The 21998-nt window shown below is 49.0% G+C and overlaps 11 protein-coding genes across 11 annotated transcripts; 8 read left to right on the top strand and 3 right to left on the bottom strand.

Annotated features, from left to right (window-relative positions):
- Positions 1 to 178: 178 nt before the first annotated feature.
- N7537_009779 (DEAD/DEAH box helicase) lies at positions 179 to 3544 on the top strand (the record flags this gene model as incomplete). Its single annotated transcript, XM_056900833.1, has 1 exon — positions 179 to 3544. One exon carries the CDS (start codon positions 179 to 181, stop codon positions 3542 to 3544), a length of 3366 nt encoding a protein of 1121 aa, XP_056749501.1.
- A 489-nt stretch (positions 3545 to 4033) lies between these two features.
- On the bottom strand, positions 4034 to 5467 carry N7537_009778 (tRNA-dihydrouridine(20) synthase (NAD(+)); the record flags this gene model as incomplete). Its single annotated transcript, XM_056900832.1, has 1 exon — positions 4034 to 5467. One exon carries the CDS (start codon positions 5465 to 5467, stop codon positions 4034 to 4036), a length of 1434 nt encoding a protein of 477 aa, XP_056749500.1.
- Positions 5468 to 6285: 818 nt separating this feature from the next.
- On the top strand, positions 6286 to 7676 carry ipp1 (inorganic diphosphatase IPP1). Its single transcript, XM_056900831.1, has 4 exons — positions 6286 to 6683; positions 6740 to 6859; positions 6935 to 7362; positions 7431 to 7676. Exons 1-4 carry the CDS (start codon positions 6318 to 6320, stop codon positions 7570 to 7572), a joined length of 1056 nt encoding a protein of 351 aa, XP_056749499.1. The 5' UTR covers positions 6286 to 6317; the 3' UTR covers positions 7573 to 7676.
- Positions 7677 to 8007: 331 nt separating this feature from the next.
- On the bottom strand, positions 8008 to 8328 carry N7537_009776 (mitochondrial 54S ribosomal mL53 protein; the record flags this gene model as incomplete). Its single annotated transcript, XM_056900830.1, has 1 exon — positions 8008 to 8328. One exon carries the CDS (start codon positions 8326 to 8328, stop codon positions 8008 to 8010), a length of 321 nt encoding a protein of 106 aa, XP_056749498.1.
- Positions 8329 to 8887: 559 nt separating this feature from the next.
- On the top strand, positions 8888 to 10200 carry N7537_009775 (putative protein transport membrane glycoprotein Sec20; the record flags this gene model as incomplete). Its single annotated transcript, XM_056900829.1, has 3 exons — positions 8888 to 9207; positions 9317 to 9558; positions 9614 to 10200. The coding sequence occupies 3 exons, from the start codon at positions 8888 to 8890 to the stop codon at positions 10198 to 10200; spliced, it is 1149 nt and encodes a 382-aa protein (XP_056749497.1).
- A 272-nt stretch (positions 10201 to 10472) lies between these two features.
- Positions 10473 to 11809, top strand: N7537_009774 (replication factor C subunit 2; the record flags this gene model as incomplete). The annotated part of the gene is made up of 4 exons (XM_056900828.1): positions 10473 to 10597; positions 10651 to 10729; positions 10780 to 11592; positions 11645 to 11809. 4 exons carry the CDS (start codon positions 10473 to 10475, stop codon positions 11807 to 11809), a joined length of 1182 nt encoding a protein of 393 aa, XP_056749496.1.
- A 554-nt stretch (positions 11810 to 12363) lies between these two features.
- N7537_009773 (uncharacterized protein) lies at positions 12364 to 13052 on the top strand (the record flags this gene model as incomplete). The annotated part of the gene is made up of 4 exons (XM_056900827.1): positions 12364 to 12516; positions 12725 to 12829; positions 12888 to 12932; positions 12987 to 13052. 4 exons carry the CDS (start codon positions 12364 to 12366, stop codon positions 13050 to 13052), a joined length of 369 nt encoding a protein of 122 aa, XP_056749495.1.
- An 817-nt stretch (positions 13053 to 13869) lies between these two features.
- N7537_009772 (Zn(II)2Cys6 transcription factor domain-containing protein) lies at positions 13870 to 14832 on the top strand (the record flags this gene model as incomplete). The annotated part of the gene is made up of 1 exon (XM_056900826.1): positions 13870 to 14832. One exon carries the CDS (start codon positions 13870 to 13872, stop codon positions 14830 to 14832), a length of 963 nt encoding a protein of 320 aa, XP_056749494.1.
- Positions 14833 to 15161: 329 nt separating this feature from the next.
- On the bottom strand, positions 15162 to 16758 carry N7537_009771 (Zn(II)2Cys6 transcription factor domain-containing protein; the record flags this gene model as incomplete). Its single annotated transcript, XM_056900825.1, has 2 exons — positions 15162 to 16632; positions 16688 to 16758. 2 exons carry the CDS (start codon positions 16756 to 16758, stop codon positions 15162 to 15164), a joined length of 1542 nt encoding a protein of 513 aa, XP_056749493.1.
- A 1653-nt stretch (positions 16759 to 18411) lies between these two features.
- N7537_009770 (uncharacterized protein) lies at positions 18412 to 18988 on the top strand (the record flags this gene model as incomplete). Its single annotated transcript, XM_056900824.1, has 3 exons — positions 18412 to 18449; positions 18510 to 18586; positions 18762 to 18988. 3 exons carry the CDS (start codon positions 18412 to 18414, stop codon positions 18986 to 18988), a joined length of 342 nt encoding a protein of 113 aa, XP_056749492.1.
- A 923-nt stretch (positions 18989 to 19911) lies between these two features.
- On the top strand, positions 19912 to 21478 carry N7537_009769 (MCT family MFS transporter; the record flags this gene model as incomplete). The annotated part of the gene is made up of 5 exons (XM_056900823.1): positions 19912 to 20113; positions 20158 to 20270; positions 20336 to 20510; positions 20581 to 20989; positions 21049 to 21478. 5 exons carry the CDS (start codon positions 19912 to 19914, stop codon positions 21476 to 21478), a joined length of 1329 nt encoding a protein of 442 aa, XP_056749491.1.
- Positions 21479 to 21998: the final 520 nt, after the last annotated feature.

The following is a 21998-nucleotide window of genomic DNA, read 5'->3' as shown; positions in this document are numbered from 1 at the left end:
AATTTCTTCATATGTCCTACTCCTTTGTTCTAATTCATAGCTTAATTGACTGATCTCACACGTGATTGGGCGCGTCCACGGTCGCGCGTGTCCGCTTTGGCAGAAAAAACGTTCCTGAATAGCGCAGAACAATTAGATGGCTTCTATTGATGCAATTACATTGTTAGTATTTTGAGCGATGGATGAATCTGTCAATAATACCCCTCCTCGAGATATAAAAACCATTCCGAGTACCCCCCCTGGCGAAGACTACGAAACTATCGCCACTCTTCCAGCGATAACCCCGTCGCAAAGATTGACCCAACCAACACAACTACTTGAACATCCTTACTCGCGGCAAAATAACACTGTCATTCAAGTTGCTGCATCTTCACCGATCGGCCCTGCCTCTTCTCCTCCCCGCCGAGTCCAAGGCGGTTTACTTTCATCCTTAATCGCTCCTGCTGGGACGCAATTCCGACCTCCTGCCTCTGGTCCTACAAAACGAACACCAACATTTGATCTCGACGACGGACCGACATATCGGGGTGGATCCTCAGACGAAGAGTATCTACAAAGCACAGATATCAAACCATCTACGTTTGCGAAAACAATTCGGAGTCCCGAAAAAGAAAAAATCATGGAGTCGCCTGTCCGCCCTGACGCCGGGCCAATGGATCGGTTCCGAGAAATTACAGCCTCTGCCATGTACGATCCGAAGAATGCTGGAACCGCAATCAAGCGGACTGCAGACCAGATGAGTCCGCCGGCACCTAAGGGGGTTGCCATGAAAAAAGCGCGCCAAGATGCGCCCTCTCGCGCACAGCCAGTGGGAGTTCCAGACATCCTGCTTCATGAAATCAACGACTTCAGACTCCGCGTCAAAGTTGAGCGCATTCTCAAAGTTATGCCGCATATGACTGTTAGAGCCTGTATGGACGCGATGTTGAAAGCAAAGGGAAACTACGACGACGCCCTCCAAATTCTTGCCAAAATGGATGCTGCTGACCAGGAGAATGGTCCCGTGGCTATTCAATCCTCCGATGATGAATTGAGTGCCTCTCCGGCTACGGGCCCGGTCCCCATGGCCAAGCAGAACATCAAAGCCCGTGGCACCATTCAGGACAAGTGGGCAGCAATGAAGCAGCCCAAGGGCCAGGATTCCGATGACGAAGGAAAGCCCCGCCGCCGACTCATTCGTGGACCCAAGTCTGACGTCTCTTCCCGTCCTGTTTCCCCTATTCGCTCTATCACAATCGACGATGACAGTCCCCCGAAAAAGAAGCTGGGACGGCTCCAGAAGGGTCGCAAAGCCCCTTCACCTGACCGATCCGAGTCTCCAGAGGCTATGATGAGTGATTCGGACGATTCCAATGTTCAGGTCCAAGAATCCACCGCTGGCGGTTTGGATTCCAAGGTCTTGAAATTCTTCAACACATGCCGTGTTCAGGATCTCGCTGATATCGCTTCTATCCCCGAAGAAACCGCTCAAATTATCATTTCGAACCGTCCATACGAGACCCTCGATGCGGTGCGTGTTGTCTCTGCCCCAGTTGTAGAGACTGTGAAGCCCAAGGGCAAGAGAGGAGGCAAGGCCCCTAAGCCCATTGGAGACAAGATTGTCGACAAGTGTATTGATATGTGGACTGGATATCTGGCCATTGACGCTCTTGTTAGCGAGGTTGCGGCACTCGGCAAACCAGTCGCTGATGAGATGAAGAAATGGGGTGTTGACACCTTCGGGAAAAAAGGTGACTTGGAAATTACCAACCTTGCTCCTGCTCCTGCCAAACCAGAGCACGACTCTGGCATTGCTACTCCTGCGTCTGAACGCCAATCTTCCGAAAGTGACGAAGAAAGCGGAAAACTGGTTGTTTCCAAGCGCAAATCTCGTTTTATCTCGCAGCCCGCTATCATGGCGGACGACCTGGTGATGAAGGATTACCAAATTGTCGGCATCAACTGGCTGGCATTGTTGTTTGAAAAGAAACTGAGCTGCATTCTCGCTGATGACATGGGCCTGGGCAAGACTTGCCAGGTCATTGGATTCCTCGCGCATCTGTTTGAGAAGGGCATCAAGGGTCCTCACCTGATTGTTGTCCCGTCTTCTACCATTGAGAACTGGCTTCGCGAGTTCCAGAAGTTCTGTCCCGTCTTGAACGTCATGCCCTACTATGCAGGTCTCAACGAGCGTGCTCTTATCCGCGAGGAGATCGAGGAACGACGTGACGAGATCAACGTTGTGATCACTACCTACACGATTGCCAAGGCGAAGCTTGATGCCAAGTTCTTGCGTGACATGAATTTCACTGTTTGTGTCTACGATGAAGGCCACATGCTCAAGAACCATCAATCTCAGCTGTACGAAAAATTGATCCGAATTCGGGCGCGTTTCCGTCTGCTTCTTACCGGTACCCCTCTCCAGAACAACTTGCAGGAACTGGCATCTCTTCTCGGCTTTATTCTTCCCTCGGTCTTCCAGGAGCACAAGGAAGATCTTCATGCTGTGTTTTCCAACAAGGCAAAGACGACCGACGAGTCCCACGCTACTCTCCTGTCTCAGCAGCGCATTGAGCGAGCGAAGTCCATGATGAAGCCCTTTATCCTCCGACGAAAGAAGCATCAGGTCATTGATCTTCCAGCCAAGCACTCCCATGTTGGTTGGTGTCAAATGAAACCTTCTCAAGTCGAGATTTACGATTATGAAAAAGAACAAGTGCGCCAGCTGTTGGAAGATCGCGCCGCTGGAAAGAAGACTGGCTCGAAATCCGCCAACATTCTGATGAAGTTGCGCCAGGCCGCTATTCACCCCCTCCTTGCACGTCGTCACTACACCGATGAGATTCTGCAGAAGATGGCCAAGGCCTGTTTGAAGGAAGACAAGTGGTCGCTATCCGACCCCAAGATCATTCTTGAGGAGCTCAAGCCATACAACGATTTCGAGTGCCACCACATGTGTGTGGAAAACCCCAATTCCCTCGGAAAGTTCAAGCTCAAGAACAACGAATGGATGGACTCTGGCAAGGTGGAGCACCTCAAAGAACTTCTCACCCGTTTCATTGCCAATGGCGATCGCACCCTCATCTTCTCTCAATTCACAATGGTCATGGACATTCTTGAGCACGTCCTGGAAACCCTGAAAATCGAGTTCGTCCGCCTGGATGGTCGCACCAACGTCGAGGACCGCCAATCCATTCTCGACGCCTTCCACGAGCGCACCGAGATCCCCGTCTTCCTCCTGTCCACCAAGGCCGGTGGTGCCGGTATCAACTTGGCCTGTGCCAACCGTGTGGTCATCTTTGACTCTTCCTTCAACCCACAGGAAGATGTGCAAGCTGAGAACCGGGCCCACCGAGTTGGCCAGACCCGCGAGGTCGAAATCTACCGTCTGGTCACCAAGCATACCATTGAGGTACAGATCTACGCACTGGGCCAGACCAAGCTGGCACTTGACCAGGCCGTCGCTGGAGAGGACGAGGCTGGCGCCAGGAAGGGCGAGGAGGCCGGCATGAAGGTCGTCGAGGGAATGATGATGGCCGAGCTGCAGGTGAAGGCAAAGAATTGAATGAGCACAAAGAAAAGACCGAAAAATGAAAGACATAAAAAAAGGGTACACTGGAGTTTCTGTTGCGAGGGTCTGCATGGCGATGCAGATGATGCATTTAATACCTTGCCGGACATGGCACAGTGAGTACATGGTGTTTAGTGGGGTCAATATCATGGCGATTCTCCGGAATTGCATATCATTTGTTAGATTAGAGGATTAAAAATCCAACTGTCATCGATTTAGTGCATTATTTTTGTAAAGCGTAAAGTGACATGTATTGTACTAGACTAGTCATTCAAGGATGAGCACGAGATATGTAAGTTGGGGAATAATCTTTGGACAGAACAGATGGAAGCAATCAAAAACACCTCAGAATGCGAAGATGAGCAAGACAAAAGGAACAATTAAGCGAGAAAAAGAACCGAGGGCTATGCATGTGGGCCGAGAAAAGAGCACGAAAGGAAGCAATGATAGACGATAAATGGAATCAAAGGCGCAAAGCAATATTTACGCCGTCACCTGAGATGGAGCCTCAGTCTCTGCAGCAAGAATAGGAGCTTCAACAGCTGGCTGCTCAGCATCGACTTGGGTAACCTTAGCCGGCTGAGGAGCAGAAGATCGTCGAATGGGACCACCCCCATGAACAGTTGGCAAGGGCGTCTTAGTCCGAACAGCACCGCCGCCAGCCGCACGAGCAGTCTCAGACTCCATAGCATTCTGCACGGCCTTAGACTTAGGTTCAGACTGGGGGGTTGTATCAGGTTCAGACTGGGTGGGTGTATGAAGTCCAGACGGGGTCGGTAGATAGGTCACATGGGGGGCAACCTCCCACTTATCATCGAGACCGAGCAGTTGATCAAGACGCGCAGCAGCAGGAAGCAAATCATCGAATTTCAACCCGCGACAAATATCAAGATACGTCTTAGACAGCTTCGTATCTTTGAACTCTTTGTCCTTGCCGGGGATCAGCATATTAAGCAGATACTTGGTATTGCCCAGACGGTTCTCGGATTCGATACAGAAGCACAGGTACTCGTAGACGACCTCCCGCCACGGCGCGAGGCCACCATCCTCCTTAGTCCGGAAACAAGACGAGTTAGTCTCCGCGGAGGTCGCGATCATCGCACCGTCAACTCCGTACTCCTCCATCAGTGCAAGCCCCTGATCACGCGAAGTCACATCGCCGTTCATCACGCACGCCACACCAGCGTCGTGACAAATGCGCACTATCATTGGGAGCTGGTCACGGATTGCGGCTTCGCGTGGTCGCATAGGAGTAGTGCGACAGTGCACCGTCAAGCCTGTGATGCCTGTCTTCACAAGGCGGGAGACAAGGGCCTCTGTTTCTTCGGGTTTGGAGAGGATGCGAATCTTGACCGAGATGCCGATTTGGTAGGGTTCGCCGACTTCCTTGACGAGGGTTTCCAGGATAAAGACGAGGAGGTCGGGGGTGCGGAGGAGAGCGGCGCCCATGCCACCGCTTGTGGAGAAGGGTTTCGGGCAGCCTGAGTTGACATCGATGCCTGAGACGTCGTCGGCCACGACACGCGCCGCTGCCACTGCTAGCCTCGGGTTGGCCGTGCCAAGTTGGAAGATTAGTCGGCCTTTTTCACGCGCTGGGTTGATGCGGTAGATGACTGATTCCTTGACTGGTTTGTTGGGGCGTCCGCCGTTGCTGGGCATGCGAGTGAATTCGATGGTGCCGTTTCGTGGGTTCACGCGTCGCTCGGCGCCAATCATGGAGCGGTCAATTGTTTCGGGGCCCCAGACGAGGTCGGCGCCGTATTTCAACGCCAGGAGACGGGAGGGTAGTTCGCCTGATCGGACCATTGGCGCGAGGACGATTTTATTGCGGTAGTCGACGCCCTTGACGGGGATGGGCACGCGCGGCACAACGGCCGGCGCGGGGGCAGGTGCAGTTGTGGTTGCGAGGGTTGCCATTGTCTTGCGGAGAGTTCTGATCATAGCATTCCGAGGTGCTGCGGGGAGAGGAGTATAGAGCGGTCTTTTTTTTTCTCTGGGTCGGAGGGACTCCCGATAGAAAGTTTGAATCACGTGAAGATAGTGGCGATAACTCTCTTTTTTTTTTTTTTTCAGGGCAAGGTGGTCATTAAATTTCATGTATTGATGTAATTTAAATCATCATGATACTTTTTGAGTAGCTACCAAGTAATATTTCCAAGGCCACTGAGATCAAAGCAACCAATGATTAGGCTCTATTCTCTGCCAAGGATCACGACATGTCCTACTCTGAACATTGAATGTGTTTGTCTGTGATTTTTCTGAAGGTTTCATGATTCTAAGATCATAATGCTCTACAATTGAAGTGAACACAATTGCAATTGATCTATAGGCCGCGTGTACTGCCGACATCGGCGTGTCTGACAGCATGGGGCCGGGTATGTACATGCAGTGCACATTCTACCAAATAGTTAAAGGATATAGCGTACATGTACCTACATGTATGTTATAATATGCCTTAATACGTAGTGAGAGCACGAGACTTCAGCTGTATACACTGTACATCCGCAATTGACGAGATCAGTCGGGATATCAATCTAATTCGGGTTGATCAATGAACATGCCGACTTTCGGAATCGCCATGTTTTTTTTTTTTTTTTTTTTTTTTTTTTTCATTCGAACCTCCGACACAGTCAAAGGGGTAACACCGGCACGCATCACAACATTGAACTTATACCCGTGTGATTAAAGGTACAATTTCAAGTGTTGTATCAGAAATACTAAATAAAACAAAAACAAAAAGACATTAAACCCATATCCAACACAGCCAATGACTCGTCCTCCCTTGGCCCGACTGGGAAGTGCTACCTCCACCGCCTCCCGCTCTGTTTGGCGCACATCAGCAACGCTGGCTCCCCCCACTTTGACTGCCCCTCTCTCTTCCTCCTCTTCTTCCTTTTCTTCTCCCTTATCCCGTGCGGCCCAAGTATCTAGACACTTTTCGTCCGCTTCACCCAAAATGTCTTACTCCATCCGCAAGATCGGTTCCCCATACACTCTCGAGCACCGTGTGTTCGTTGAGAAGGATGGCGTCCCCGTCTCTCCCTTCCACGACATTCCTCTCTACGCCAACGAGCAGCAGACCATCCTGAACATGGTCGTTGAGATCCCCCGCTGGACCAATGCCAAGCAGGAGGTACGACAACACAATACTTCAATTGACCCCACCAATGCTGATCGCATGATGAACAGATCTCCAAGGATGATTTCCTCAACCCCATCAAGCAGGACACCAAGAAGGGCAAGCTCCGCTTCGTCCGTAACTGCTTCCCTCACAAGGGTTACCTCTGGAACTACGGTGCCTTCCCCCGCGTAAGTTTTGGACCTCCCTCACCCACCCGTGGATAGGAAGAGGGGTAAAAAAGAAACTGACATGTTACGAACCAGACCTGGGAAGACCCCAACTCCATCCACCCCGAGACCAAGGCCAAGGGTGATAACGACCCCCTCGATGTTTGCGAGATTGGTGAGCTTGTCGGCTACACCGGCCAGGTCAAGCAGGTCAAGGTTCTCGGTGTTATGGCCCTGATTGACGAGGAGGAGACCGACTGGAAGATCATTGTCATCGACGTCAACGATCCTCTTGCTCCTAAGCTCAACGACATTGAGGATGTTGAGCGCCAGCTTCCCGGCCTCATGCGCGCCACCAACGAGTGGTTCCGCATCTACAAGATCCCCGACGGAAAGCCCGAGAACCAGTTCGCCTTCTCCGGCGAGTGCAAGAACAAGAAGTACGCCGAGGATGTCATCCGCGAGTGCTCCGATGCCTGGGAGAAGCTTGTCTCCGGCAAGACCGCCCGTGGCGAGATCAGCCTGTGAGTTCTACATATACATATATCCGGTTTTTATTTTATTTTAGGATGTTGAAGCTAACCAGCACCAGTGCCAACTCCACTGTTGAGGGATCTGCCGACCGTGTTGACCAGGCTCAGCTCGCTGCCATTCCCCGCAACGAGACTCTGCCCCCTGCTCCCATCGATGGCAGCATTGACAAGTGGTTCTTCATCTCAGGTGCCGCAGTATAAATAGTATTTTCGGCAAAAGAAATATAAAACTAACCAAACTTTTCAAGCCTATGATCGTCTACCTGGTGGAGATTACGTTCTTCGATTTCCCGAGGACAGGACCCATTTTTGAATTGTGAATGAATTGTTCCCAATACTTATTCTTACCACCACGACGTAGAGAAACGTAGCCTCTCATGGGCAGAATGCAAATATGGGCAACTGGATACGTAGCAATGAAACAGTCGCCGAATCCAACACCATTGTGCAAGATCTTCAAATCTACTCCACTAAGCCCATTGTTAGGTATGAAGCATACAAAGAGTCTATGTTCTCTACCAAAGTAAGAATAATTCAAGTATTCCGACATGCCCAGCAGCGCCAAAAATCGTCAGATGAAACAAATGATAGGTAATATAATACACGAATGCACAACTCGAACAATATAACTTTCCCTTAGTTCTTCAAGCTGGCCTCCCGCTGCAGAGCTCTGCCAACACGGGACACCTCCTCGATAACATCGCCAATCTTAAGCCCGCGCTTTCCGACATCCAGCGTAAGCTCCTTGCCGCCCTTAAACCCGACAGTCATGGTCGGTGATTCGGTGGAGTTGCGCGGCAATTGCTTGACCTGAATATCGATGTGGGTCGGGCTGCTTGTTGGGATAGTGTCTGGTGTGCGCAGCATGCCCAGGAACAGGCGGCATGGCCGGGATGCGCGGGAGAAGGGGTTGTAGGCGGTCCGGAAGGTGGTTATCGTGGCGATGGGGATGGTCATTGTTGCGGGTTGGGGTTGGTGGTGGGAGAGGCGGGGAGGGTTTGCGGACTGGTGAATTGATTAATTTTTGATCATTCAAGGGAATTATATCCCGTAGCTCTGCCTTGGTTGTATTGTTGCATACCGAAGTAGATGAGGGCTAGCGGGAAGTTTTTCAAAGATGGTGTTTGCTGGGGTTGGTTCTGCGGCGGTTGGACAGATGACTCTCGGTAGAAGATTGATCCAAGGAGAATATTGCGTGGATCTCAGTTGGTCTGCGACAAGTCTGACAGGTAATGGCGCAAGCTCAATTGGAAGTTCTAACCATGCCAAAGTCTCCGTTGCGAATTGCGGTTGAAGGAATGGGGCATGTTTGACTCAGATGCAAACACAACGTCAAATGACGCCCGTCTACATGGCAACTTTGACTTGAACAACTCGACACTTTTAAAGCAACTTATTACTTCAAATCTCTCAGTCTGTTCTCCGCTAGTATCTGTTTTTAAAAACATTTATTCAGTTCCCCGAACAGACAGCACTTGAATGCATCACATCGAATAAACAATACTCTCATCGCAAGATGTCCCCCACGACAGCCCTCCAGGGCCGCATGAAAGAGCTCTCAAGTTCCCTGGGACAAATTCAACCCCTCGTGGATCGATTGCGCGATTTTACTGCTTCTATCGGACAGGGTGATGAAGCCCGCCTGGAGCTTGGGAGTGAAATACATTCCCAACTGAAGGAAGCCGAGCAAGAGCTAGAGCTGGTGCGTGTGGAGGTAGAAGCGCTGGTAACTGGCTCAGATAGCAGGCGCAAGGCCCCTGCTGTCCATGGGCAGAAGGAGGCTGAGAGGGAGCGGGTCATTTCGATGGTAGGGCGATTGGCTGAGGAGCTCAAGAGGTAAGACACCCTTAGACTCTTAGACGACTTGTACATGCCGGGGGGATTTCCTTGTCATGGTCCACTGGCTAGTCTTTAAATATTCAGCATATGCTAATCGACCCCCCAGAACACGAGGTGAATTCCGAACCGCCCAGTTACAAGCGAAGCGGAATGCCGAACTCGCCAAGCGGAAGGAGAGAGAGTTGCTGCTGTCGGGATCGCACTCCAAGAAGAAGCAGCCGACAGAGAAGTTTACTCAGGATGATCTTGTTTTGAATGCCTCGAACGACGTGACGTCTGCGCTGCGCAGAACCCATCAACTCATGCAGGCGGAGCTCTCCCGCAGCCAATTTGCCCAATCGACCCTTGGTGGGTACTTCTTTCCTTTTACCTGATCATACCGGGAGCTAATACCCCCCATTAGAGCAATCCACAGCCGCAATATCATCTCTGTCCGAGTCCTATAGCGGCCTTGATACACTTCTCTCCTCGTCCCGCAGCCTGGCTAACTCCCTTCTCCGCTCCCAAAAGTCCGACACGTGGTACCTTGAGACTGCTTTCTATGTTCTTCTTGCAACAATTGGCTGGCTTCTATTTCGACGTGTCTTCTATGGGCCTCTTTGGTGGCTTGTATGGCTGCCCTTGAAGCTCATCGGCCGGGTCGCGTTTGCAACACTAGGTGCAGTCGGGCTCTCCACTACAGCTGTGCAGTCTGATTCTCAGTCCCTCGCAGGGGATATCTCTACGGCGATTCATCAAACGGCCACGGCGGCTACAACAGGAACCGTGACAGCCAGTATCACTGCCTGGGAGCAAGAGCCGTCAGCACCGATCGACAGCGATCGTGTAATTGACAAAATTGGTGACATGGTTGAGCAAGAGAAACAAACAAGCGTAGACATTGACGATGTCACCCCGGAGGAGAGGGCAAGACAGGCAGAGCTTCCCCGGAATACCAAAAAGCGGATGTTCGAGGCCGGGATGGAGGAGCCGGTGCGAGACGAGCTATAGATATTGATCCAAGCATTAATGAGATACCATGCAGTCATGAACTTTGCAACCCTTGATCTTTGTAGTTTATAAGACCGTCATCGAAGGTGATGATGGGGTTGAAGTATACCTAAGCAGTGAGCTGCTCTTATTGGTCAGTGAGTTTAAGTGCTGCGCGTGTCACGTGGAGACGCGTCTCGATTGTGGAGGGCGTCAGAGAGAGATCTTCAACACATCGCAGACCAGCTCTCGAGATAACCCTGACGTTGCTGATTCCGGGCTATTCAACAACAATGGCTGCTTCCTTTTTCAATAATAAGGCTCGTGCCGCTGCCGCCGCAGCATCTAGCAGCTCTAAGTCTAAAGGTGGTGACAACAAGGAAGACTCGACTCGGCTCCAGCCGTGGGTTGAGAAATAGTAAGTCAATGCTTCATGTCGAGCTCACCGAGCATTTAACTAATATTGATTAGCCGTCCCAAGACCCTGGATGATGTTGCTGCGCAAGACCACACAACCAAAGTCTTGCAGCGCACTCTGCAAGCTTCAAATGTAAACCACCCAGCCCTGAACAATTGGAACAATAAAATAACACCAACTAGCTCCCCCACATGCTCTTCTATGGACCGCCCGGCACAGGAAAAACATCCACAATCCTCGCCCTCGCCAAATCCCTCTTCGGGCCCGCCCTCTACCGCTCCCGAATCCTAGAACTGAACGCCTCCGACGAACGCGGTATTGGCATCGTTCGCGAGAAAGTGAAGAATTTCGCCCGAGCCCAGCTCTCCCAACCAACCGGCCTGGATGCCGCCTACCGCGCACAGTACCCATGCCCACCATTCAAGATCATCATCCTCGACGAGGCAGACAGTATGACGCAAGACGCACAGTCCGCGCTGCGCCGCACGATGGAGACATACAGTCGGATCACACGGTTCTGTCTTGTCTGTAACTACGTCACGCGCATTATCGAGCCGCTCGCTAGTCGATGCAGCAAGTTCCGATTCAAGATGCTGGATAATAGCGCTGCTGGTGAGCGGATCTCGAATATTGCGGAGCAAGAGGGTTTGCAGCTTGAGGATGGGGTTGTTGATACGCTTATCCGGTGTGGTGAAGGTGATTTGCGTCGTGCTATCACGTATATGCAAAGTGCGGCGCGGTTGGTCGGTGCTACCAAGCCGCCTGCTGTGAAGGATGCTGATGATGATGCTGAGATGACGGATGCTGGTAGCAATTCTAGTATTATCACGGTTCGGAGCATTGAGGAAATTGCTGGTGTGCTGCCGGAGGATATTTTGGATGCTCTTGTGGAGGCTATGCAGCCTAAGAGTGGTGGGTCAGTCTACGAGGCTGTCTCGGGGGTGATTACGGACCTTGTGGCTGATGGCTGGAGTGCTACGCAGCTTGTTGGACAGGTTTGTGCTTCTTCTCTTCCCGTTCTCGATACGTCTCGCTGACCTCTTCTAGTTATACCGACGTGTAGTGTTCAACGAAGCAATCCCCGATATCCAGAAAAACAAGATTGTCATGCTCTTCTCGGAGATGGACAAGCGACTGGTTGACGGGTCCGATGAGCATCTCTCCATGTTGGACCTTGCATTACGCATTGCAGGAGTCCTGCGTGGAGATTGAGAGGCATTCTTTTGTCAAATCTCGGTGACCCTCCTAGTCAGCAGTAACTCCCCGAATACTTGATTGAAAATAAAGATGGCGTTCAGGATAAGGACGGCCTACATGTTCGAGGCGTTATATTCGGATTTTCTTAGCACTCAGATCTTGTTCGAATGGAATGATCATGATACCCTTCCACGTTTCTTTTTGCGCGAACTACTGGCGCCAATAAACAACATTGCATGGTGAGAGGTAAATTCCTCTAAAGTATAGACAATAATTATGCGCATTCATGTTCGTTCCTAGTCCTTCTTTCATTTCAGCAGTAATAAAGCAAGAAATAAATACGAACAACATAAAACAAAAAGCCAGGTAAAGGAGAACCATAGGAGAGTAGAGCTCATCTCTCTCTTACTCTGTTTAAAACCAACCATTAGATTTAGAAGTTTGCTTCGTTTTAATTCTCATTGTCCACCAACTTTCATCTCCTGACAAAAGCGTGGAATTTCCAGGTCTTGACACTCAACATATTCTGCTGGTTCTCTATCAGAACTCATATTTTTGCTCATTTTAATATGGACTCTAATTACCCTGCCAGAGTGCGCCCTGGATATAGTCGCGATTCCCATCGTGCTGGCAGAGCTAACCAAGGAGCTGGTCATGATGATAGACAACAGCATCACTACCGAATCCAACAATACCAGCACCAAAGCCAACACCACCACCAGGTAAGCTATACGTTACAAAAACATGTGCTCCCCACTGCTGTATCAATACCCCAGCATTAGCCTAGAGAGTGTACTTGATGATATTTACACTGCATCTGATTCATTCTGCCTTCCCATCTTTGTTCTTCGTGTCACTCTCATATTGTATATGCTAGTTTGAGAATAGATCCTTTGGGCCAATCACTGACAAGAAAATGTCATATTATAGAGTAGCAGCACATTGACTTGTTACCTCTGCCACGACACCAGACACCTTCAACGGAGTTGTCCACTACTCGCCCTTTGGAGATCTGCCATTGAGACACTTTCCCGCGTACAAAACACCTCCCAGGACAAGTTCTTTAGTTAATTGCTGACATGATGTTCTCAAGGACTGCAATATCGACCCAACCAGCCTCCTTGAACAAATAGACATCGTGCGTATTGATTCTAGAAGGACCTTTTGCACCATAACTAACCTATCGACATAGAGGATCCTTGTTGCTGCTCTAGCTAGCGCTCTTCCCGATGGGGATGGCGATATCCTCATGCGGTAAGTCATTCTATAAGGAGTTACTTTTCTTCAACCGAAGACTCGAGTTTTAGGATGCGAGGGGGAAACAACAATCAAGCCCTAAATGGCGCATGAATAGTGACTTTGACTTTATCGAGTCGTAGAATGAACCTTCACTCAATTGAATGCCTTGGGCTTTGAGGGAGCTTCCTACTTGTTGACAAGCTGGTATATCAATGATGACCAGTTCTGTCGTTCTTAGGGCTTTGGGGATAGCCACGACCCCGGCGCATCATACATATTCCTTAGGAAATGCGGGGGCATAAGGACTCCACTCAGTCAAGGCCCCCGAGCCGAGGGGTGGAACTGGACATCGCCATGGAAGATCCCACTTGCCTCGGGTATACTGATGATATTAATATATCCCGTGACTAGGAGTCTGTAATATATAAGTGGGACCCAGCTGGCATTGCTTGAAAGGTATCACTGTCCATATGAAAGGTGTCTTGTCATCGAATGTGCCGAATGCGCCGATATATATCGTACGGTATTCCCCCTTAGGTACGCATTGCGCACTTTAACAGCAACACCGCGCAACCAACAACATTGAGGGTATAATAACCGAGAAAGTCCACTGTTTATTTCGTCATGCCGATGATGACACCTCGGCGTTTCGGCGATATTAAGAGATCAAAAACAGATCCCGGCACTCGGCTCCCGAGTGCCGAAGAACAAGAACGAGCCTACACCCCCGCTAATAAACCAAACTCATAGAGTGTATTGAGAAGGAATGCACAAATTCCAAGTGCATTCGTTGAAAGAGTTTCAGGGAAGATCAGTGACAAACATCGAGAGACACCATGGGTACCGAATACCGTTTTGAACATACGCTCCAAGAATCCGGTGGGAACGAGGGAATGCTATGCCAACGAGTCGAAAAGAAATTCCGGCCAAGGCGAGCCAAATGGGCTTGTTATGCCTGCCACAAACGAAAAGTGCGTTGTGATGCACTAAACCAAGGCACATCTTGCACCAATTGCAGACATAATATGAAGGAATGCGTTCCTCCGCCGCAAAGGAGAAAAAGGACAACAGCCCCGACTCCATATACTCCTGGCGAAGTTAGGGCAGATAAAACGCCACGATCACCACAATCACCACATGTATCACAACATCCCACAATACCAGACACTAAGTGCAATGACGTCCAGTCAAATACCGCCGATGCATCACCACGGAAAAGGAAAAGCGAGCCTCAAAGCTTGGCGTTTCCATGTACCAGTCTGCAGAAAGGACGTGCTGGTGAAGGCTCCTTACACAGTGTGGACAATGAAGTCGGGCTATGGATGGAAATGTTACCTCCAAACCCTTCAGAACAGCTCGAGCTACGTTCTACGAAAGACATTTCGAGCCCCCATCGAGATACCATTGACGGACTCAACCCGGAACAGTTTCATCACAGATGCTCGGAAAAGTTGCTCCAGGCTGTAGACATCCTGACTGAAGTCATTCTCATGCACAATTCACTTTCAACACACACTGAGTCATCCGTTCTTACCACCCATCCAGCAGCTGAGACTCATTCCGTCGCCGAAAATCAAGTAGAGGGTGATGCACCAAATAAAGAGAACGTGGAATACTCATCTGTCTTTCATCAGCTTGGGGAGAATATATGGGATACCGAGAACACATTGGATGGAATTTCGGTTTTGACCCCCGAGTCCCTCGAATTCGTGGCTGCATCGAATTACAATATTTGGTTGGAATTGAATGACTTTGACCTCGAAGCTCCTTCATCGCTGGGTTCATATGATGCCGAATAAGCTGGGTCCTGAATGACGACGTGTATAAATAAACCTTTGAAAATTCATACTCTTTGCAAAGCAACCTAGAGCAATGATTTCGAATGCGACTCATGTCATTTGAAATAAAGTGGTACAAGTAAACCAAGGAAAAAGAAGCTCTCGAAGTTTCTGTGAATTGGTAAGCCTCTCTTTGATGCCGATGAAGCAATAAGGGCCTCAAAATAATCGTACCAGGTTGAATGTTGCTATTGAATTACAAAGGCATACTTTGATCTGCCAGGCAGCTCAGGGAATCGATATCACGTTAAGATCGTATTACTATATAAAATATGGTTATGCCAATGATCTCATGTAGGGAATAGTACCCTTTTCTCTATGACCTGTATCCTCCCCTCTCCATCAAAGTGATGAAGTGTATAATTCAGCCAATTCCGCGTCTTACCCTCCTCATTAACTGACGACACACTGAAATCACATGTGCGATACCGAGCTGGTGGGATATGCCCCGGTTTGGCTAGCAGTTCATATACTTCAGAGACCTTTCCTGGCAGGTGGTCCGGGTTCTCCTCTAGCCCAATGAGAATGGCCATGATATGAGCGGCCGGGGTGCACATAAACAGCCCTTGTGCCGGGGGAGCCTCCGACATGTACCGTAATGCCTGTCGGCGTAGCTCGGGGAAGGGACATTTAAGTCCTGTGATGAAGAGTGGGAGGAATACGCCCATTTCAAACATAAACGGCGGTTGTTCCCCTTCCGAGCTGCGTGTCCATGCAACCGCGGTGGGAGCCAAGTCGATGATCTGGGCGAATTCAGATTCATAGGCGTCGTATACACCTTGATCGAAATTCAGCATGGCTTCTGCTTCGATGAAGACGCTCGTATATGTCATTAGAAGAAGCGCAGTTGCTCCGTCGATGTTCGAGCCATGTATAGATTGCAAATATGTAAAGAGGCGGTACCATTCAACGAGTCGGGTTTTCAGGTGCTGTTGTCTGGCCACCAGCCCTGACATCTCGTGCAGCTGGCCATCTGTTGGTCGGCGTATATAAGCTTTGGAGTCAATGTCGAGGGCCTTCATTTCGGCTACAATGCTACACAGAACATTCCTTGCCTCTTCGGTCGATGTGAAGCGCTCGTCTGGAACAGCCAAATGAAGACCCCAGGCTTCTTCTGATAGTCCATTGGTGATGAAGACCCACGTTCCCAAGCGGCGGAAGATGGGCTCGAGGGCGGCGATGGTCGAGGTTGATGTTGACGAAGCACCAAAAATCAATTGCGCACCCTGTTTGTACAAGACCTGAGCACCTCTGCGGCTCCCCTGTAAGAGCTCGATAGCAATGAATAGAATGCAGCTGATCAAGGCCACCACCAGGTCTGCTGTGCCCTGATCAATACGTTGCTGTAGGAGCGCCAGCGAACGCGAGTACCAGACCAACGCTTCGCGATGGTACTGATGTCGTACCACAGCTGGATCATTTAGAAGCAACCAGGGTGACGTCTCATGAATGGGAGGTCGTTCGTAGAGCGCGCTGAGCGAGATAATCGCATCCCAAACAAGCGGTTCTACCCGGCAGATTTGGAGGACTGAGCCTCTCCAGAAGGCCTGGTCCAGGACTCCTGAAAGTGATGGGCCAGCTTTGTGGAAATAATATTCAAAAGCACGACGCTCTCGCGATCTCTGACATGTGAAGGTCGTGAGCTCCAGCTGGGGCCGCCCAATAGTCTTTAGAGGACTGATGCTATATTCGCACCGGCGTCCTGTACTGGTACATCTCACGCAGTGTGGTTTCTCCTCGCCACACTTTACACGGCGAATTCTGCGAATCGAATGTCAAATATAGCGACTAATTAAGTTCTTGGGGGCCAACTGACTTGCACGTGTCGCACCCGGTCTTGGACTTGGTGCCTCCGAGGCGACCAGGGCGCTTTGCGGATGAGTTCATGACCAAAGGGGTAGCAGTAGATGGGGACAGTTTCTTCGGAATCTGCGGTATCGCTTGGTCATGGCCTCATCCAAACCAGCGCAGGGAGCAGAGGGGGAGCAAAGTCGTGTGTATCTCAAAGTTTCCTGTAATATACCGAAAATTACGTCAAATATGTAATTTACGGCTTATGCAAGCTTCAAAAGGTTGGGTTAACGTACGCGAAGTTCATATGTTGCGTAAGGCAATTTATTTTCGACTTTCATCTGTAAAGGCTTGAAGGATACATATGTAGACATGGAATCTTAATATGAGTGTTGTGTGTGGATGAAACTAATGTAACAGTTGTACTTGTACTCAGACAAGGTGGTGCTAACAGCTCCATAGAACATGCTAAGCATTGAATTGGATGGAAATAACTATACTATACTTGACGACCCTGGTTCCTACTCCTGTCTTTAAAATGTAGGCGAGGTTTATGATTGTTCAACTTATGTATCAGCGAAAAGGAATTATCGATGCATTCAATGAGTTCCCATTTATAGAGAACTACATAATATACGTCAGCCACTCATCAAAAATCCCTGAATTTTCTCTCCCAGTCGCTTGGCGTGTTCGCTTTGCATCAATAATTAGCCCCGTCAATCCGAGACAAGGCTATGTTTGTCCCGGGCAAGAGAGAGTCCCAATCCGCCGGGCCGAAATCCTCTCTTTCCACCGTGAGGAATTTCTTTCAAACCTTCCGGATCATCGGTTCTTGCTTCAAACTTTGGCTCAAGATGTTTGTCGATGGTATCACAGGCCTAGATAATCTGCGTTTTCGGAGCATCAACGCTAGGTACGAATGGTGTGGCGTGGTAGTTATGAAGGCTGTTAACACAGGCTTCAAAGTGTGGAATGAGCCATTTGGGTACTTCCTTCTAATGCTGTCTCTAGGACCGGAGGGGTGTATGGTAATCTCTGGGTCTTTGCGAGAAGCTCTTGGAAGGTGATAAACCTGGGAAATCTGGTACGTTCATGCACCGGAAGCGTTCCGATCTCCTCTCGTAGATCGAAGGTGACTCGCTCGAAGAATGGTGTGAGAAGTGGGTTGCTCTTGATGGCAACCAGAGAGGTTAGACCGCTCACTTAGTCGCATGTAAGGTCTCCGAAGACAATAACTTGGTTCTATTCCGGCATGATTGATGATTTCCACTGTACTGTTTGGTATTTTCCAATGCATGGGAGACTGACTCCAATGACTCTTTTATACCTTTCAAGTTCATTCATAAAATTACATTTACCTACTCAAACTCCCGAATGTTGGACTCGGTGACCCGGGGGGCAAAATAATAAGATTCCTTCTCCTTGGGGCCGGTTACCTCGGCATAGCTCCGAGCCAGGTCTCTGAACACCTCGGGGGGTTATAACAGTACACATAGCTCTATGCATGAGAATTTGTACCGAACGTTGAACACTTAAGACCTCGAATTCCTTACCGAGTCGTTGTGACGCCCGAGCATCGCGCGCACCCTAGCAGACCCACTCGCCGTTTCATCCTTTAGTTGGCAGTGCCAGCTTGATAATCAACAGTGTCATTTGCAGTCTGGGTATATAAGAGCCCGGTGGTTTTACAAGTTCGGATCGAACAGTTGAACGAAGTATCGTCAAATTCTACAACCTACCTTCAAAAACATGACAACTACTATTGCGAGTCTCTTGGAGCGAAACAAGTATGTTCCGGCTCTTTTGGCCTTTGCCCTTGGTTTTCAACTAATCTAAATGTTATACAGAGCTGTCAATCATACACCTCTCCCTTACATCGCAGAGAGAAAGGGACATGGTAGAGCTCCACCTCGCACTATGATCGGTAATCATAACTCAAGGCTGCCATTATCGAAATTTATTAACATCTATTTCCATGCTAGTTACCTGTTGTGACCCCCGATGCGTTCCCGAAGAATTCTTTAATCTCAACTTCTGAGGTACGTGGAATTGTTCAGGCCTAGGAGCAACCAAAAAGCGGTTCATTGACATATTTCCAGAGGTTGTTGTCCACAGGATTGCTGGAGGAAACATCCGCCATGTCCTCCGAGATATCCTAATTCTGGATGCACTAGTCAAGCTTAATGAGATAGCCATTGTCCACCATACCGACTGCGGCACTCTGCGCTTCACGGACGAGCAGGTGCGAGCTGCCTTGAAGAAACAAACCAATGAGACACACTGGGCCAAGATTGAGGAGATGGAATTTGGCGCGGTTTCGGGGTAAGATTATCCCTTCGGCCTTTTCGAGTAGAAGGAAAAATGGGCTGACATAGATTGGGAACACCGCAGGATTGAAGAGAATCTGAAAGGAGAGCTTGAGTGGGTTCACGCAAACCCTCTGCTGAGGGATGCGCTAAAGGAATGTACTCAGGGCTTTGTCTTTGACTTTAATGTGGAAAGTTGGAGAAAGTTGAGATTTAGCTCGTCAATCTACCAAGTACTATCACTGGTCAAATTCTTCAGGCCTTTGTGAATCATGCATTTCGTACACCTGCCGGCACCAACTGTAAATTATACTCCTGGTCAAACGTGAGGTCATTCAATTATCCATATCTTTCATGCAGACATTTCAATTAAAAGAACCCTGTACCGCAAATCATTGGCGAGAGCGACAAGTATATGTGAATAATAAAGGTGAAACAAGTGAATAAAAAGAGTACAGGGACTGACGACTATTTTCCCGAGACAAGGAAAGATATATCCAATATATCGCTCACACTAGTTATTGGCTACTCGAAAGAAGGAATAATAATATACCAGGGTCTCAGTGGTGTGCGGCATAAAGAGGAAGAAGGGAATAGAGGAAATGTCGAACTCCTCGGAGTGGTCACATCCCCAAACCCCAACACTATCTTAGAGATCTGTGGTTAATTTGGCGAGGAGTATTCTGTTAGGTCCTGGTATCTCTCGGGGCTTGTGCTAGAGATCTCAGTTAATCTTGGAAGTCTGAAGTGGCCGTTCGGTCGTTCGGCTGTTGAAACGAACTGCCGAACGGGGAGTATACATATTTCTCGGGTTTCCACATCCACCCAGAGCATTATATTACCCAAGCTAAGGCGTCAGTTGGATATCACTAAATCCAAAAGAAATTCAAACCAAAAAAAAGAGGCTGCTCCGTTATCGCCTGGAATTATCCGGAAATACAGAATGTGGACGGATGGTACCCCTACAGAAACACATGCTCCCTCTCAGATAAATGCCACAAATAGCCCAGACTCGGAAAAGGGAATCCAAAATAAAGTGATCCCGGAATGGAAAAAGAGCAAGGCCCCTGATGGTGGACTGGCTGCTTGGTCTGTGGTCCTAGGATCATGGTGTGTGCTGTTCTGCACCTTTGGATGGATCAACAGTACGTGCCGAGAAATTCAACTGGCCTTTGTACCATATTGACAGTGACAGGTGTTGGAGTTTTCCAAAATTACTACGAGTCGACTCTACTGAGCCAGTTTTCAGCTAGCACAATCGCTTGGATTCCATCTTTGCAGATATTCTTCATGTACGCCATGGTAGGGTCTTCCCCATGCATTATTCCCCCTTGTGCTCCATTGCTAATCTATTCCTTCTCAACTAGGGCCCCGTGTCTGGCCATTTGTACGACAACTATGGACCCCGTTATTCAGTCCTGTTCGGATCGCTTCTTCACGTCTTCGGTCTGATGATGTGTTCTATCTCGACGAAATACTATCAGATCTTGCTCTCACAAGGTGTATGTAGCGCCATTGGAGTCTCAATCATCTTCCAACCCGGTAGGCAAGAGCTTCTCCCAGTGGTATGTCGACTAAAATGATAGTAGCTGATATTTGCCGACTATTTTAGCGACCAGTGTCATTCCAGGTTGGTTTGACAAGAAACGGGGCACAGCTTACGGCCTAATGTCCACCGGGTCTAGTGTCGGGGGCGTAATTTTCCCAATTATGATACAGCGGTTGATCTCGGAAGTGGGATTTGCATGGGCGATGCGTGCTGGAGCTTTTGTGATCTTGTTTCTCCTTACCATCGCTAACTTGACGATCCGATCTCGTTTATCTCCATCACCACGGCCAGTCTCACGGGCTGCGTTAACACAACCATTGAAAGAGACAAAGATGCTTCTTGTTATCGCAGGGTTTACTCTGCTGACCTTTGGAGTGTACATCCCCATTGACTACTTGGTCGTTGAGGGACTCTCGAGTGGCATCAGCACCAACCTTTCTAAGTACTTGCTGGCATTACTGAATGCTGGAAGGTATGTATGAAACTACCTCTGTTTCCCCTATGGATAGTTACTAACTCGTGTTACTAAAGCTTCTTTGGCCGCCTTGGAGCCGGTATGATTGCTGACCGAATTGGGACATACAATGTGTTCGCTGTGGTATGCTATCTAGCTGGGATATTCATTCTTGCCATTTGGATCCCGGCTACCAGCACCGCGGAAACTATTGTATTCGCCATTCTTTTTGGATGTTGCTCAGGCGCATATGTCTCGCTAGCAGCTGCGCTTGTGGTCAAGATATCACCCTTGCCGCAGATCGGGTACAGAGTAGGCTTGATTTTCCTCTTCGCTTCCATAGGGGGGTTAACGACCAATCCTATTGCTGGTGCTATTCTATCTTATAACAGTGGGTCCTATCTTGGAATGAAAGTGTTTGCCGGGGTTCTTCTGCTGGCTGGGACAACTTGTGTTTTCGGGACTCGATTGCTGCACACCGGACTGAAATTGGTTGCGAAATTCTGAGGTGATTTGGCCAGGTTGATGCCATGTATATTATGCAACGAAGTATTTACATGTGTGGATTGGAGTTCGTCTAACATTTTTGATGTCTCTCATTTCTTTGTTTACCATGGATGGTGTATTTGTACCTACTCTTATACCGTATGTGTTATCCTCGTTGTGGAGATTCTGGTGTCTTGCTCATTTAGACTGGCCCTTCCAGCCTCTTTATTGTCTCCTAAGATAATATCCTCATATAGCCTTCCTCAGTAGCTTCATTGTTTAGCCTTGGGTTATAACAATGCATCCGCATGAGCAGATATGTGACATCTAACGATGAGTGAAACTTTGGACGCTGACTCTAGATAGGAAGTACTAATGAATAGATTGAGATTTGGTCTCTCATTATTTAATAGAAAATCCATACCATATCCTCATCAAGAAGGCAATACTATGTAACTGCTATTCACCATCCTTGGCCCGTAAGTGCAAAGCTGTACAGCGGCCAAAAGTCAGACACCTGAGTTTTAGCGTTTCTGTTTAG

Source organism: Penicillium hordei (genome assembly GCF_028827395.1).
Source record: "Penicillium hordei strain IBT 12815 chromosome Unknown utg000005l_segment0_segment0, whole genome shotgun sequence".
In the NCBI taxonomy this organism is placed as follows: Eukaryota; Fungi; Ascomycota; class Eurotiomycetes; order Eurotiales; family Aspergillaceae; genus Penicillium; species Penicillium hordei.
This window is presented reverse-complemented; position numbering and strand designations above follow the sequence as displayed.

Excerpts from the sequence above, each read along its gene's own strand:
- ipp1 (XM_056900831.1), top strand. The coding sequence starts at position 6,318 with ATGACTCGTCCTCCCTTGGCCCGACTGGGAAGTGCTACCTCCACCGCC. Across the intron at positions 6,684-6,739 it reads GGACCAATGCCAAGCAGGAG|ATCTCCAAGGATGATTTCCT; the intron begins GTACGACAACAC and ends CATGATGAACAG. Across the intron at positions 7,363-7,430 it reads GCCCGTGGCGAGATCAGCCT|TGCCAACTCCACTGTTGAGG; the intron begins GTGAGTTCTACA and ends AACCAGCACCAG.